This window comes from Lemur catta, chromosome 21 (genome assembly GCF_020740605.2).
Source record: "Lemur catta isolate mLemCat1 chromosome 21, mLemCat1.pri, whole genome shotgun sequence".
NCBI classification, from domain to species: domain Eukaryota; kingdom Metazoa; phylum Chordata; class Mammalia; order Primates; family Lemuridae; genus Lemur; species Lemur catta.
This window is the reverse complement of record NC_059148.1, coordinates 19,203,299-19,218,429: the sequence shown is the minus strand read 5'-3', so window position 1 is coordinate 19,218,429 and position 15,131 is coordinate 19,203,299. Positions and strand designations below refer to the sequence as shown.

The 15,131-nt window shown below is 36.0% G+C and overlaps 1 protein-coding gene across 2 annotated transcripts in view; it reads right to left on the bottom strand.

Annotated features, from left to right (window-relative positions):
* The window catches only part of SPPL3 (signal peptide peptidase like 3), a 118,887-nt gene that overhangs the window by 31,211 nt on the left and 72,545 nt on the right, over positions 1 to 15,131 (bottom strand). For both annotated transcript variants that reach the window (XM_045534659.1, XM_045534658.1), the window contains exon 2: positions 5,880 to 5,957. In XM_045534659.1, coding sequence (XP_045390615.1) covers positions 5,880 to 5,957 — 78 coding nt within the window. The remainder of the gene's footprint in view (positions 1 to 5,879; positions 5,958 to 15,131) is intronic.

Below are 15,131 nucleotides of genomic sequence, written 5' to 3'. Positions count from 1 at the left end.
CCTCCTCCTCCCACCCCACCGCCCCTGGAAAAATTCTCTTCCATGAACCGGTTCCTGCTGCCAAAAAAGTTGGGGACCGCTGATCTAAACCACAACTTCCTGCTGCCTGCTGTGTACCTCCAATTTTGGCAAAATTGCTTTTGCTGAAATACATTTTCATGTAATGCCACTAGCTTACATTGAAGGGTACCATAATTCATTCAACAAACATTTATTTGAATGCCTACAATGAAATGCTATGAAAGTTGATGTCACATCCTCTTTTGAGGGTCTTTGGGATAAAGGTCTGTCTGATCTTAAGGCCAAGATCAGCTGCAATTCACCTGAACAACTGGGTTCTTTTTATCAAAGGAAGACTGAAATAAAAATTTTAATTCCTCTTTTTCTTTTTAAAGTTGGCTGCTAGAAAGCTTACAGCGGTACTTGCAAACCACCAGCAGTGAGGGTGTTGGTTATAGATTACAGTATGCATTTTTAGATTTCTTTTTGGCACTAGTCTGTGTCCACACCTATTTTTTCTTTTCTGGCCCCATTTTGATTTACCTTATCACAACTTGTAAAACTTAGTAAATGGTCTGATATCCTTCTGAACAGAGCAGAGCATAAATAAATAATTACAGGAAGCAAAATGTATTAGTTTATTGAAAGTTACACTTGTTCATCCATTTGAATTCTGAAAACTGAGTACACATTGTGAATACTGGAGGAGAAAGGCAAATTGGAATATATTAATGTTTTATTTTAAGACTATCATGCTTTTTTATAACCTAATACTGGAGGTGAACACAATGAGGGAGAGGGTTCACTTGTCCAAGGTAAATACTTACATGGTTGAACTTAGCTTTAAGTTAAATATATGCTGCTAGAAAACTTACAGCGCTTTTTACAAACTGAGCATTTGAAAGTGAATTGATGAAATTGTTAAATATATAGAAAATTTGTCCCCATACACTCTAATGTACAAAATCATTCTCTACATTATCTATCAAGTTCATATTTCTTTTAAGATATTTTCTTAAAGTAGGACAGGTTGTAGAATGGCAAAAAGAGTAGCTTGAAAGATAATGAACACATTACACACCATTAGAACATCTTGACATTTGTGAACCATAGTGAGACTTGTTCTGGTTAACCCGGCCTAACCATTACATGCATTTAGTATGAAGGGCAACATAATGACATAAAGTGTGGTTCTTATTAAAGAACTTAGTATCTCTGCAGTCTTATTTGCCTGATAATAAGACATCTTCCTACAGCAGGTCTGGGTATAAGTAAATAAATTGCCCTTACTAATATTAAAGAAAGCACAGGTAGGTGCTTGCCTTAAAAAAAGGTAGTAGTTATTCTGTAATTATAAAACAAATTATCAACACTAACTCAAAAAGAAACAGAAAATCTAAATAGCCTTCTAAGAAGTAAAAAAAAAAAAATGGAATTAGTAATTAAAAATTTTTCCACATGTGAATGTAAGAGGGCTGGAATGGCTATACTAACAAGAGACAAACAGAAATTGTTGCTAGAGGTGAAGAGGAACATTTTAACAATTATAAACCTAGAGAAAGTGAACACACAATCCCAGAGGCTAGGAGAAATTCTCTTCAAGCATTTATCTGAGTAAAAATACCAACACCACACCTGTCTTTATATAAAGAACTCTCAAAATTCAACAGTAAGAAGACAAACAACCCAATTTAAAATGGGCAAAAGATTTCAAAAGACACCAAAGAGACACACATAGTAAATACGCACATGAAAAGATGCTGGACATCATCAGTCACTAAGGAAATGCAAACCAAAGCTACAATGGCATACCACTTCATTCCCACTAGAATAGCTATAATCATAAAGACAGATAATAATAAGTGATGGTGAGGATGTGGAGAAATTGGAACCCTCACATATTGCTGGTGGTAATGTAAAATGGTGCAGCTGCTTTGGAGAACAGTGGCATTTCTTAAAATGTTAAATATAAGAGTTCCCATTAGATTCAGCAATTCGGCTACTAGATATCTACTCAAGAGCAATAAAAACCTATGTCCACACAGAAACTTGCACACAAATGTTCACAGTAGCACTATTCATAATAGCCAAAAAAGGGAAACAACCCAATGTCCATCAACTTTTGCATGGATAAACAAGAGAGAGCATTATTCAGCAATAAAAAGGAATGAAATACTGATAACATGAACGTCAAAAACATTATGCTATGTGAAAGAAGCCAGTCCTAAAAGGTCACTATTTTATGATTCCACTTATATGAAATGTCCAGAATAGGCAAACCCATAGAGACAGAAAGTAGATTAGTGGATGCCTAGGGCTGGGGGGTGCAGGGAGAGGAATGGGGAATGACTGCTAATGGGTACAAGGTTTCTTTTGAGATGATGATAATGTTTTAAAATTGGATTATGGGGATGGTCAAACAACTTTGTAAACACACCAAAAACCACTGAATCATATACTTTAAATAGGTGAACTTTATGGTATGTATACTAGTCTCAATAAAGCTCTTACACATACTATGTTAATATAATAATGGACAAAACCCACATGATCATCTCAATAGAAGCATAAAAACACATGACAGAATCCAACACCCATTCATGACAAAAACTCTCCACAAACTAGAAGAAGAAATTTCCTCAACCTGATAAACAACATTTACAAAAAAAAAAACACGTACAGCTAACATCATACTTAACGAGAAATACTTTTCCCTTAAGATTGGGAACGAGGCCGGGCGTGGTGGCTCACACCTGTAATCCTAGCACTCTGGGAGGCCAAGGCGGGAGGATTGTTTGAGCTCAGGAGTTCGAGCCCAGCCTGAGCAAGAGCGAGACCCCGTCTCTACTAAAAATAGAAAGAAATTATATGGACAGCTAAAAATATATATAGAAAAAATTAGCCAGGCATGGTGGCACACACCTGCAGTCCCAGCTACTCGGGAGGCTGAGGCAGAAGGATTGCTTGAATCCAGGAGTCTGAGGTTGCTGTGAGCTAGGATGATGCCATGGCACTCACTCTAGCCCGGGCAACAGAGTGAGACTCTGTCTCAAAAAAAAAAAAAAAAAAAGATTGGGAACAAAGCAAGAAAGGATGTGTGCCCTTGTCACTTCTATTCAACATTGCACAATAATGGGGAAAAAACAGGAAGAAGGACAAAGTAAAGGCTTTCAGATTTGAAAGGAAGAAGCAAAACAATATTTATTTGCAGACATCATCATCCTGTATGTAGATGATCCTAAGGAATCCATATACAAAAAACTACCAGCATTAATAAATGAGTTTAACAAGGTCAATGTACAAAAACAATTGTAGTTCTACATATATAGCAATGAACAGTCCAAAAATGAAACCAAGAAAAAAATGTTCCATCAAAAAGAAAAAAATGCTTAGGAGTAAATTTCACACAGTAGTGCAAGCAAGCCTTGTACACTGAAGATTACAAAACACTAAGAGAAATTAAGGATGACCTAAATAAATGGAGAGATTCCAGGCTCATGCATTAGAAGAGTCAAAATTATTAAAATAGCAATTCTCCCCAAACTGATCTATAGATCCACAATGCCTATCAAAATCCCTGCAGGATTATTTTTTGGGTAGAAGTTGACCAGCTAAACCTAAAATTTATATGGAAATACAAAGGATCCAGAGCAGCCTGACAAATTTGAAAAAGAACAAAATTGCTGGACTTAAAACTACTTGATTTCAGCACTTACCATAAAAGCTTTAGCAATCCAAGACACTGTGGTACTGGCATAAGAAGAGACATACAGACCAAGAAAACAGAAACGAAGAGTCTAGTGACCAATCCTTATGTTTATGGTCAACTGGATTTTTTGTTGTTGTTGTTTTTTTAATTTTTTAAGAGATGGGGTAGCACTATATTGCCCAGGCTGGACTCAAACTCCTGGCCTCAAGCAATCTTCTCATTTCAGCCTCCCAAGTAGCTGGGACTAACATGAGTGCCACCGCACACAGTCGGTCAACTGATTTTTGACAATGGAGCCAGAGCACTTCAATGGGGTGAAGGATAGTCTTTGATTTCAAGAAACAGTGCTGGGACAACTAGACAGCCACATTCATAAGAATGAATTTAAATCTGTACCTCATATCATACACAAAAGTTAACTCAAAATGAATCATAACCTTAAAAATAAGGAAAAAAAAAACTATGAAACTTTTTAAAGAAAACATAGGAGAAAATCTTTATGCCCATGGGTTTGGCACATCACCAAAAGTATGTTCCAGAAAACATGAAATTAGTAATTTAGACTTTTTAATATAATTAAAAATGTTTACACTTTAATAGACACTATTAAGAAAATGGAAAGATAAGCCAAAGTCTGGGGAAAAAAATATTTGTAAATCGTATGACTGAGAGAGAATTTCTGAATAGACATTTCACCAAAGACAAACAAATGGTCAACAAGCACAGGAAAAGATGCTCAACATTTTTTCAGCATGGTAATCCCTGGGAAATGCAATCAAAACCACTATAAGAGATTCCACTTCACACCCTAGTATTAGAATGGCTATAATAAAAAGACAAACAATAACATAGTTTAAGAAAGCCCTTACCTGCTACTGAATGGTATACTTAATGGTTTAAATGGCATGTTTTATGTTATATACATTTTACCATAATTTTTTAAAAAGCCCCTACCGATATTAAAAAGAAAAAAAAAAAAGGTGGTGAACCAAGCAGAAAAAAACAAAAACAAAAAATATCTTCTCACAAAGAGAAGCCCATGGCTTCACTGGTGAATTCTATAAAATATTTAAAGATGAAATAACATCATTTTACATAATCTCTTCCAGAAAACAGAAAAGAAAAAAAACCACAACTTACGAGTACAATTTCAATGTATAATTAAAGGAATCATGATTTACTTTGTGCAGAAAATACATTATTAAAGTATAAAAGATATAAAGTATTGGACCAGAAGTCTTGAGAACCATTCTAATCCAGACTTTGTTACCAACCAGTTGTGTAATCTTTGTCAAATTACATCATCTTGCTGGGCTTCAGGTTCCTCATTTGTAAATAGGGAGGTTCACCAGTGAAATTCTTTCCATCCATATGATATAATTATATGACACATTTATCACAAAAATTTTGTTTAAAACTTGCCCAATCCTAAATCGGTATAATCCTTCTGAAAAACAATATGGCAGTAGTAAGAGCCAATTCATATACTCTGGCAAAGTATTTCAACTTTGGGATATTTATCTTATGAATATAATTCAACCAAAGCGAAAGAACACATAAAAAGATGGTCAGTATAACAATTCACATGTCCAACAAAAGTCAAGTAAGTTAGTAACACAAAGAAATATCAAATTACTAAAAACTAGTATGAAGATGATTGTAAAAAATATTTTTGTCTGATGAAAAAAATCAGAATATAAATGATTTCAACTATGAAAATGTACACAGTATATTAAGAATATACTAAACAAAAGGTAATTTCCATAATGAAATTAATATTAGGGTTGTGAGTCTATTACATGAATATTTAGTAATTTATTTTTATATTTCAAACTGTCCTTCCATTTAAACTTTTTGTTCGAGACTCTTAGAATCATTGTCAAGGACTCTCTCTTTAACCTTCCCCAATAATGAGTGCTCTTAGGTCAGTCATTACTTTCAGAACCAGAATTTTAAGCAATTATTTTTTCCTGTTAGCATTAATAAGCAAAACCAAGAAGCGTTTAACAGCAGCCAACTAAAGAAGTAATATAAGAATTATCACATTCTAACTCAATTGCTGCCAGAGTCCTGTTTCTTGTCACAGAATAGTAAGTTTTGGTGCCAACAGTTTCAGAGCAATGCTTCTCCCACCTCCAATTAAAATCTACCCCATTTGAGAACATCTTACCTGAAACTACCATAGACTATAAGAAGAATGGAAATCAGAAATGTAGACACTTGACTGGAATCCACCAGGGAATAGGCCCTAGAGAAATAAGAGGAAAAAAATTTAAATCACATGCACAAACTCCCCATGGAACTTACAGTCTAATGGAGTTCCATCATATAAACCCCACTAAGCTTTGTTTTTATCTTTAAGAAGAAAAAAAAGAGGTATAAATTAGCATTAACAATATGATTATAATGATATTTTTAAATAATATAAAATGACATCTGCTAGTTTAACATGAAGAATAAATTGATAGGTTTACAGCTATTATTAGTTAATATTCACAGGATTTTAAATGACGTCAATGTAAAAATCCCATCTCTGTATGATATACAATATATATGTTTATAACATGTACCCCAAATTTAAAAAGTATTATAATATCTACCAAATCTGTGCCAATGACAAAAAGTCTCAATGATTAAACTTTTATCAGTTTACACGTGAATCGCTAATAATATTTTACTGGTTTTACTCAGGATGAGATAAAGCCTGCATCTCTCTCCTGAATTCCATTTCCCTTTCTACCTCCCTCCCTTCCTTCCTTGTTCTTTCTTTTTTTTTGGAGACAGGGTCTTGCTCTGTTGTCTGGGCTGGATTGCAATAGCATGATCATAACTCACTGCAACGTCAAACTCCTGGGCTCAAGCAAACCTCCCACCTCAGCCTCCTGGGTAGCTGGGATTATACAGGTACATGCCACCACACCCACCTAATTCTTTCTTATTTTTAATATTTTGTAAAGAGGGGTTATCACTATGTTGCTCAAGCTGGTCTCAAACCCCTGGCCTCAACTGATCCTCCCACCTTGGCCTCCCAAAGTTCTACGATTACAGATGTGAGACACCATGCCCGGCTCATTTCCATTTTTCTAACTGCCTATTATTGATTATCTGGATGTCTTACAGGAGGTTCTTCAAAGCCAACAGGTCCAAAACTAAAGTCATTATCCTTCCTTTCTTACAGGATCATTTCAAGGAATGGTATCACCATTCCCTCAGCTGCCAAAGCTAGAAATCTGTTGTGTTCTTGACAGCCCCTTCTCTAACTTTCCACAGGAAACGACAGTCAGCTAGTCCTGCAATTTCCACATTCCCAACTATCCTACTTCTCCTAGTCTCACTGTCAATTCCTGAGCTCTCTTCTATGGCTTGACTACTGGAAATCTGGTTTTTAAAGTCTGTCTCCATGAGTTCAACCCTCCACACTACTCATTCTTTTTTGCTAGAAGTTTCCTTAAAACAAATCTCTTTTTGTTTTTTCCATTCAGCAAATAATATTTAACGATACCTATGTGCCAGGCACTCTGATAGTCGCTGGGATATAATAACAAATTAGATTGCCTTTGTTACTGGTCCTTGCCCAAATATCTTTTCTAAAGGAATGAAAAATTAAATTTTATTCTAATGGAATAAAAAAATTAACATAAATAAATTAATATAGTCATGGAGACTGTTAGAAAGGAGAGAAAGACAAGTATAGGGTACTATTAGAACATATATTAGATGGACACCATCTAAGAATGGGGTAGAGGGAGAACTTTCCTTTGGGAGGTAGATGAGTTAGAGACACAGAACACAATAAATAGGTCTTAGTGATTGTTCATGGGAACCAGGAGAGGGAGGAATTAGGGACGATGCCTAGGTTTCTGCTAAGCAGCTGGGTTTGTACCACTTAGCAAGAAAAAGGCAACGTAAGAGTAACATTCAGAGTTAAGTTTTGAATGTACTGAGGAGACAGCTGGATACTTAGGAATACAGCTCAGAGGCAGCTCTGAGCTAAAGATACATGTTTAGGAGCTCATCACCTTCTCCATGGTAATTGAAGCCACCGGTGTGTGTGAGGGTGCCTAGCAGGAAGTGAGATGAGGACCTAGGATCAAGGCCTGAGAAACCTCCAAATTTAAAGATCAGGTAGAAGGAGGAGCTGCAAAGAAAACCAAAATGAAACAGAAAGAGGAGGAAAACCCAGGACAGCAGGGTAAGTGTTTCACAGAGGCAGTGGACTGAATGATGCCTGACTTTAATCCCTAGCTCTACACCTATTAGTAGCTAGGCTAGTTACTTAACCTCTCTAAGCTTCAGCTCAAAAACTTTTTGGTAACTCAAAGAGTTGTTAAAGAATTTAATGAGCAATTCATACAAAGATCTTAGCACTGTAAGTACTCAATTCATGTTCACTTTATTAGGAGGAAGACGTATCTGTTGAATCCTGCTGAGAGGTCAAGTAAGATGACAACTGAAATGTTCACTGGATTTATTTCACATGTACTGGTGACATTAGCAAGAGCAATTTTAGTGAAGTGGTAGGGATGGGAGTCAGATTGGAATTGTTGGAATTGACTGAGAAGTTAAAGCTAAGGAAATGGAGGTTGTTTTTTGAAAAGTACAGGGAAAAGAATGGCAGTTGGAGGACAGCGTTAAGGATGAAGGAGGTCTTTAAAAAGTTGTTTTTTTTTTTTTAAAGATAGGAGAGATTCAACTTTTTGTATACTGACTGGAAATTATCCCAGTAAAAAGGGAAAGACTGATGAATACAGAGGAAGATGTTAAGTTTCCTTTAATCTTTTAAAAAACCAAGACATATAATAAAATTTCATGATAAGTTGTGGTCTATAATGTCATCTTTGGGGATCCTTAGTTATCAGAGATACATCCTGAAGTATTTATGGGTGTGTTAAAAAAATTAATAGGGAGCATTAGGCTGAGCTGGCTCCAGCGTTCTGGGTTCCTCAAGAAGCAAACTAAAACCCATCTCAGTGACTTAACCAGTCAGACATGGCCAATCAACCTCTAACTAGGGGCTTTACCAATCAGAAACCACCAACTCATCTCTAAATAGAGATTTTCCACTTTAACCAATCAAATATTTTCTTTGTCTTGCTTCTGCAAACACTTATAAAAGTTTCCCCCTCATGCCCCCTCAGTGGAGCTCTGACCATTTGTGATTTGGTGCTGCTTGATTCATAAGTTGCTGTTTGCTCAAAAAGACTCTTTAAATTTTTACGTACCTAAGTTTATCTTAACAAGGGAAATAATATGATTTAAGATTGGCTTTAAAATACTCTAGGGAAAAAAGGTGGGAGAAATAGATTTTAAGGGGCAAATTTGTTTTTAATTATTAAGCTGGAATGACAGGTGCATGGGAGTTCATTATATTCTACTTTTGTGTAAGTTTGAAAATTTTCACAATAAAATGTTTAAAAAAAAAAGGCAAAATCTTTTTTCTTCCCACAGCAAAATCTTTGAGATGGTGAAATAATTTGAATACAATTAAAGGTATGAGAGGCAGATGAATGCAAGAATATATGTTCTGGGTCATGAATTCTGTCTCATAGCACCTCACAGGGCACAGCCACTTTTCCCTAAAATTTCAGTCAGCAAGAGGAGTGGAGAAAGGAAAGGCAGGAAATGGGATGGCCAGACGAGCTGCTCTCCTAGTCTCTATCCAGTAATGCACCCGTGGGTGGCCAGTGTGTCCCCAGATCATGTAGACAGGACTCACCTACCAAGAGGTACCTGAGACTGCACATTTCCTATATTAGGAAAATGGACTTCATCAATTTCCCTTTATTCTAAAAACTATGTTTCTTGCTCTGACATAATCTTTGCACATTATCTTTCCAAATTCTGAAAACAAATGATCTCTGTTTAGCAGTAACATTTTCTTAAAAATTAAAAAAAAAATTCTGACTAGGTCATATATTCACATGACCTTGATTCACAAAAATCAAAACTATGTAAGAAGGTTCACACAGAGAGGTTTTTGCTCCCATCTAGTCCTCCCTGACCTTCCCAATTCCTCCAGTCCTTTTAGTAACGTGGGTTTTGGAGACAGAACAAATGGAATAGGTTGAGGGAATCTCATATCTCATGAAGAAAGGATTTCCTGAACTTTAGAGACAGAGTGGTCTCACTGTGTCACCAAGGCTGGAGTGCAATGATCTCATCATAGCTCACTGCAACTTTGAACTCCTGGCCTCAAGCGATCCTCCCACCTCAGCCTCCCAAAGTGCTGGGATTACAGTCATGAGCCATAGCTCCAGTCCTTTCTGGATAAACACTTTTAGATAACTACATTTTTTAGTTTCTTGTACAGCCTTCTGGAGTAAATACACAATATGGGCACATATAAACATATTATTTCTCACCATTTCTTACATAATAGGTAGAATATTAAATACACTGCTTTGTATCTTCCCTCTTCCCATACCTCATTTACAATATAACCTAGAGATCTCCCTATATTAGCAAGTGAAGAATTTCCTTTCTTGTTTTTATTTTCTTTTAAACATCTACGTAATATTCCATTGTGTGAATCCACCAGCTTTTTGTTTTTTAAAAAACAAGTCCTGGCTGGGCACGGTGGTACCTATAATCCCAGTGCTTTGGGAGGCTGAGGCAGGAAGATCTTTTGAGGCCAGGAGTTCGAGATTAGCCTGGGCAACATAGTGAGACCTCGTCTTCACAAAAAATTTAAAAATTAGATGAGCATGGTGCTGCATACTTGTAGTCCCAACTACTTGGTAGGCTGAGGCAGGAGGATTGCTTGAGACCAGGAGTTCAAGGTTACAATGAACTATGATCATGTCACTGCACTCCAGCCTGGGTGACAGAGCAAGACCCTGTCTTTAAACACACACACACACACACACACACACACACTAAATAAATGGTAAACAAGTCCCTTATAGATGGACAATAAAGTTGTTTCCAAAAATTCTGCTATTACAGGCAAGTTTGTAATAAAGAGCCTTATAAATTATATCTGCATTTCAAACACATGAAATGACATGTTTGTCCAAAGTTCCTGAAAGTGAGACTGCTGGACCTCAGAGGAAATGTGCTCGTAATTTGATAGATGTTGCCAAACTGTCCTCCAGGGAGGTTGCGCACCATTTCACACACTCACAGTAATGGATTAGAGTTCCTATTTCCCAAAGCCTTGTCATCGTGGGTGACAAGGCTTTTGAATTTTTACCAATCTGACAGATAAAAACTGGTATCTCAGTATGGTTTTCATTTATATTAACTGAAAATTTTGATGTAATTAAATTTTAAGGATTAATTAAAAGTGAAATTGAGCAGCTTTTTGTATGATTAAAGGCTAATGGGTATTTTTTTTTCCCTTTCTTCCCCCCAGATTCTGCTTTCAGAAAAAGCTGGTAGGTATTTTAAAAAGGCATTTTGAAGTTTCTTCCAGATTCTAGAGCTATAAAAAAAAACAAAGGCAGCTTTCTTCTGAGGAACGTTTCTTTTAATGGTGTTTTACTTGGATAACTTGGCTTTTGTATCCTTTGTATTTTGAAGCATATTTTCATTACCTAAAAGGCAGATTAAACATCTAAACTTCCCAAATTCAGTGTTTTAATATCTGGTACTATTGTTAATTGCTACATCTCTCTAATCAATGGAGACTCTCTAGAAACTCACCACTTCAGACTTCTGGAAGTATGGGTTTAATTTTTTAAAGACCAGCTCCTCTCCCATAGAGCCTCTGTGCTGTGCTGAGTGGCTGTAGCCAGTGACTTTTCCCCACAGTCTTTCTGGATGAGGGCTTGACCATGTGCAAAATACCATATGAAGAGCGAGATTAGGCCTATCAGCTCTCACCACCGTATCGTGGCAACAAGCATGCCAACCCAGAACTAAATGCCTGATTTCAGAAAAATATTCTCATGTTTAATGGTTTCTTCTAGACTCAACAGTTTTGTTTTAGCTTTCAAATAAATGTATATGCGAAAATCTGGTTAAAGCTCACTCTTAATATTGTCCATGGTATTTTATCATTTATAATAAAACTTTTAAAAGGCTCTAACAACATTGTTAACTGTAACAAATAGCACATAATTAGAAGTTATAACTTATTTCATGTTATTTCAAATATACTATTTTCAATTAGAACTACCATTATATTTTACAAAAAGCCTTTTAACGAAAAATTTGTTAACAGTAAGAATGTATTATAAAATACAGAATATGATTTAAATTAATTTTAGCCAATTTGCATTTTAAAACATTAATTCTCTTTTTTAAAATTATAAAAATTCATGTTCATTATAAAAATTAAAAAATTGGTAGCCAGGCATAGTGGTGTATGCTTATAGTTCCCAACTATTTGGGAGGCTGGGGCAGAAGGATTGCTTGAGCCCAGGAGTTTGAGGTTGCTGTGAGCTAAGCTGACGCCACTGCACTCTACCGGGCAACAGAGCAAGAGTCTGTCTCAGGAAAAAAAAAAAAAAATTGGTAAATATATAAAGCAAAAAGTACAAGTGCCTCCTCCTCCTCCTCTCTCTGCACTCCCACTTCCTAGGAGTAGACAATGTTTACAGTTAGGTGTGTATCCTTCCACATAAAAACTGGAAACATACGTGTTCTTTTATAACTTGGTCTTTTAAAAAACTCAACCATATACCCAGAAGCTAGTCTTTTCTGCTGTCCTATCTAACTGGCCTTTTGCTGCAAAATTAAGATGTGGAAACGTCACAGTACAGGAAGCACTCTTTTTTCTTTCTTTTTTAAAATAAAGAGACAAAGAGAAAACTTCCAGGTTCAATGAACACAGCTTTTAACCACTCAAACATTGTCTCAACATTCTCATTTTCTGAGCTATTGACAACAACACTCTGAGTGTTTCACACCTTTTCATCTTATTTAACTTTTAACTTTCTGAATTAGGAAGTTAGACTGTTGTTTCTAACCTCAATGGAAACAAATGGATGTCTCTGCCATGCCTCTAAAAGTCAATTTAAGATTTAAAGAAGACAGGAACATTTCTAACCATGGAATCCCATGTAAAGATAACATACACATCATGCTATGGAACATTTAAATAGCTTCTGAAAATAGAATTCGGAAGAAATGCACCTTGCACTTTGGCAGATGTACTCTAACAATTCCTATCTAGCGTAGAAGAATTATAAAAACGTTGATACTGCACAATATTACGTTTTAGATGTATATAGAAATCATTTTTGGAAAACATCTGCTTAACAAATGTGAACATGTTAGCACAAACATTTTGCTATCCTACAATAACTTTATAATGAAATTTTTCTTTTCCCCCATTTACCAAGGAAATTTTTGCCCCTTAAATATCCTAGGGTTAGAGACTTCTTAACATAGATGCATTAAATTTTATGAATCACTCCAGGTGATTTCCATAGAGGCTGTCTGAATCCAGTTCAAGTAGAAATATGTACACTTTACTAAGTCTTTAAAAAGCCCTGCAGACAGAAGAAGAAACTGTTAGTTGATGCTAAGACTAGAATGTACTTAGAAACACAAGTTCTCCCTCTCTCACTAGCTGTCCTAGTTAACATACAATCTGCTGGATCATGTTGTATCTTAATCAGTAGAAGTAAATAATTATAAAAATAGAAAAACTAAAGTTTGAATGGAACATGAATTATACAGAACTGTGTTGTTCAATATAGCAGCCACTAGCCACATGTGGCTATTTGAATTTAAATTTAATTAAATTAAAAATTCAGCTCTTTAGTCACACTAGTCATATTTTAAGTGTTCAGCAGCTAGCGGCCACTGTATTGGATGGCCAGATAAATGTGCATCACTGTGGTAAGTTCTAGTCGGCTGCACTGACATCCATCTCTATAGAAAGATATCCATGTTGTATTTCAGAATTGGGGTCCTGGAGTTTTATTGGTATTAACAGCCACATCATTTAACATTTCACTGAACACTTAATACTCACATTATTCTATAGGGTAAGTACTACATGTCCATAACCGCTTATCCAAAAAAACACTCCGAGAACAAACATGTTTTAGAATTCAGACTTTTTTGGAGTTTACAAAGAAAACACCCCCACTGAGGTCTGGTGCAGTAATCTGTAATCAAAATTAATGTTTCTGTAGTGAGCATGAATATTCACACTAAGTAGAATAAATAAAGATTACAAATAGCCGCACATTAATTTAGGTCAGGTTTTGCTGCCAAATGCAGAAAAACTCTGGGTTTTTTGGAGAATTGTGAATCTCTGCAATTATTATCATTTTTTACATCAGGAGCCAGGTGCAGTTCTGAATGTAGACAGCCTAACTCCAGAGTCTTCCAAATGGACTTCATCATCTGCCCAAAGCTGGATGACAAACTTAGAATCAGGAGATCCAAGTTTCTACATGTAATTATATAGTAATTAGTCATGTGATCCTCCCTGAGCAATCCTTTATATCTTTCTGGTTTCTATAAAATCCTCTTTTGGCCCAGATAAACTTAAGAGCCCAACTAATTTTTATTTTCAAGAGTCTAGGTTTTCGTATTGTACTTTTCTTCCAAAAAAAAAAAAAAAAAGAAATATTACCAGGAACACCTTTCCATCTTTCATCTTGCTGATCACTGACATAGGTAAATCAGCACTGACAAAGAGGAGCCTGTTTCCCGGCTACTAAAACTGACAATTTTCTTCTTTTAATCACCCAATATTTACAGATTTTTAAAATGGCTTAATATAAATCCTAGATTATGCCAGTAGAGCCAGATGAAGGTAAGCCATCATCTTACCTGAGGGTAGAATCCCTGGTTGGTTTACTCAACCCATGGGGAAATTCTTCTCGAGCCTTTTTTTTTTTTAATTTGGCCAGCCCTAACCCACAAGCACCTTTTTCGCCCCCCTCTGCCAAATAGATTGCTCTGTCCAATATTTGTATATGCCCCTGGTCTCCTGAAGTAGGCTCACTTTTCACCTACTCTACAAGCTCATAAAAACAAGCATATTAGCTGTTTCCAAAATGTCTAAAGGTTTCCACTGCTGGTAATGATGGGGAAGAAGAGGCCTCCTCCTATACCTTTCTCTTGTTCTGCTCTTTTCCCCAAGAAAAAGCTGAAGTAAAATTCATCAGCACTTCAGAAGTAACACAGATTTGAGGATTTTATTACAAGAACTGGAGTAAGACTAAGATAGACGGAGTAGGCAGGGAGGGAAAAGGTATTTCAAAGAAAAAGGGTGGGTAGTTTGGCCAATTCTAGGAAATCAACGCCCAACAATCTTAATTCACAGCCTCTCCCTATCCTATACTTCAGACTCTACCAAAGCATCAACAAAAATTTGTCACTCTTCAGGCCCTCCTAATGAGTCCCAGAGACTCTGGATGGACATTAAAGCCAGGAACTACTCCATTCTCTGAAATAAAGAAATTCTCACTGAAACGTAAAAAGAAACTAAATACATGCATTTGAGACATGCCAAAAT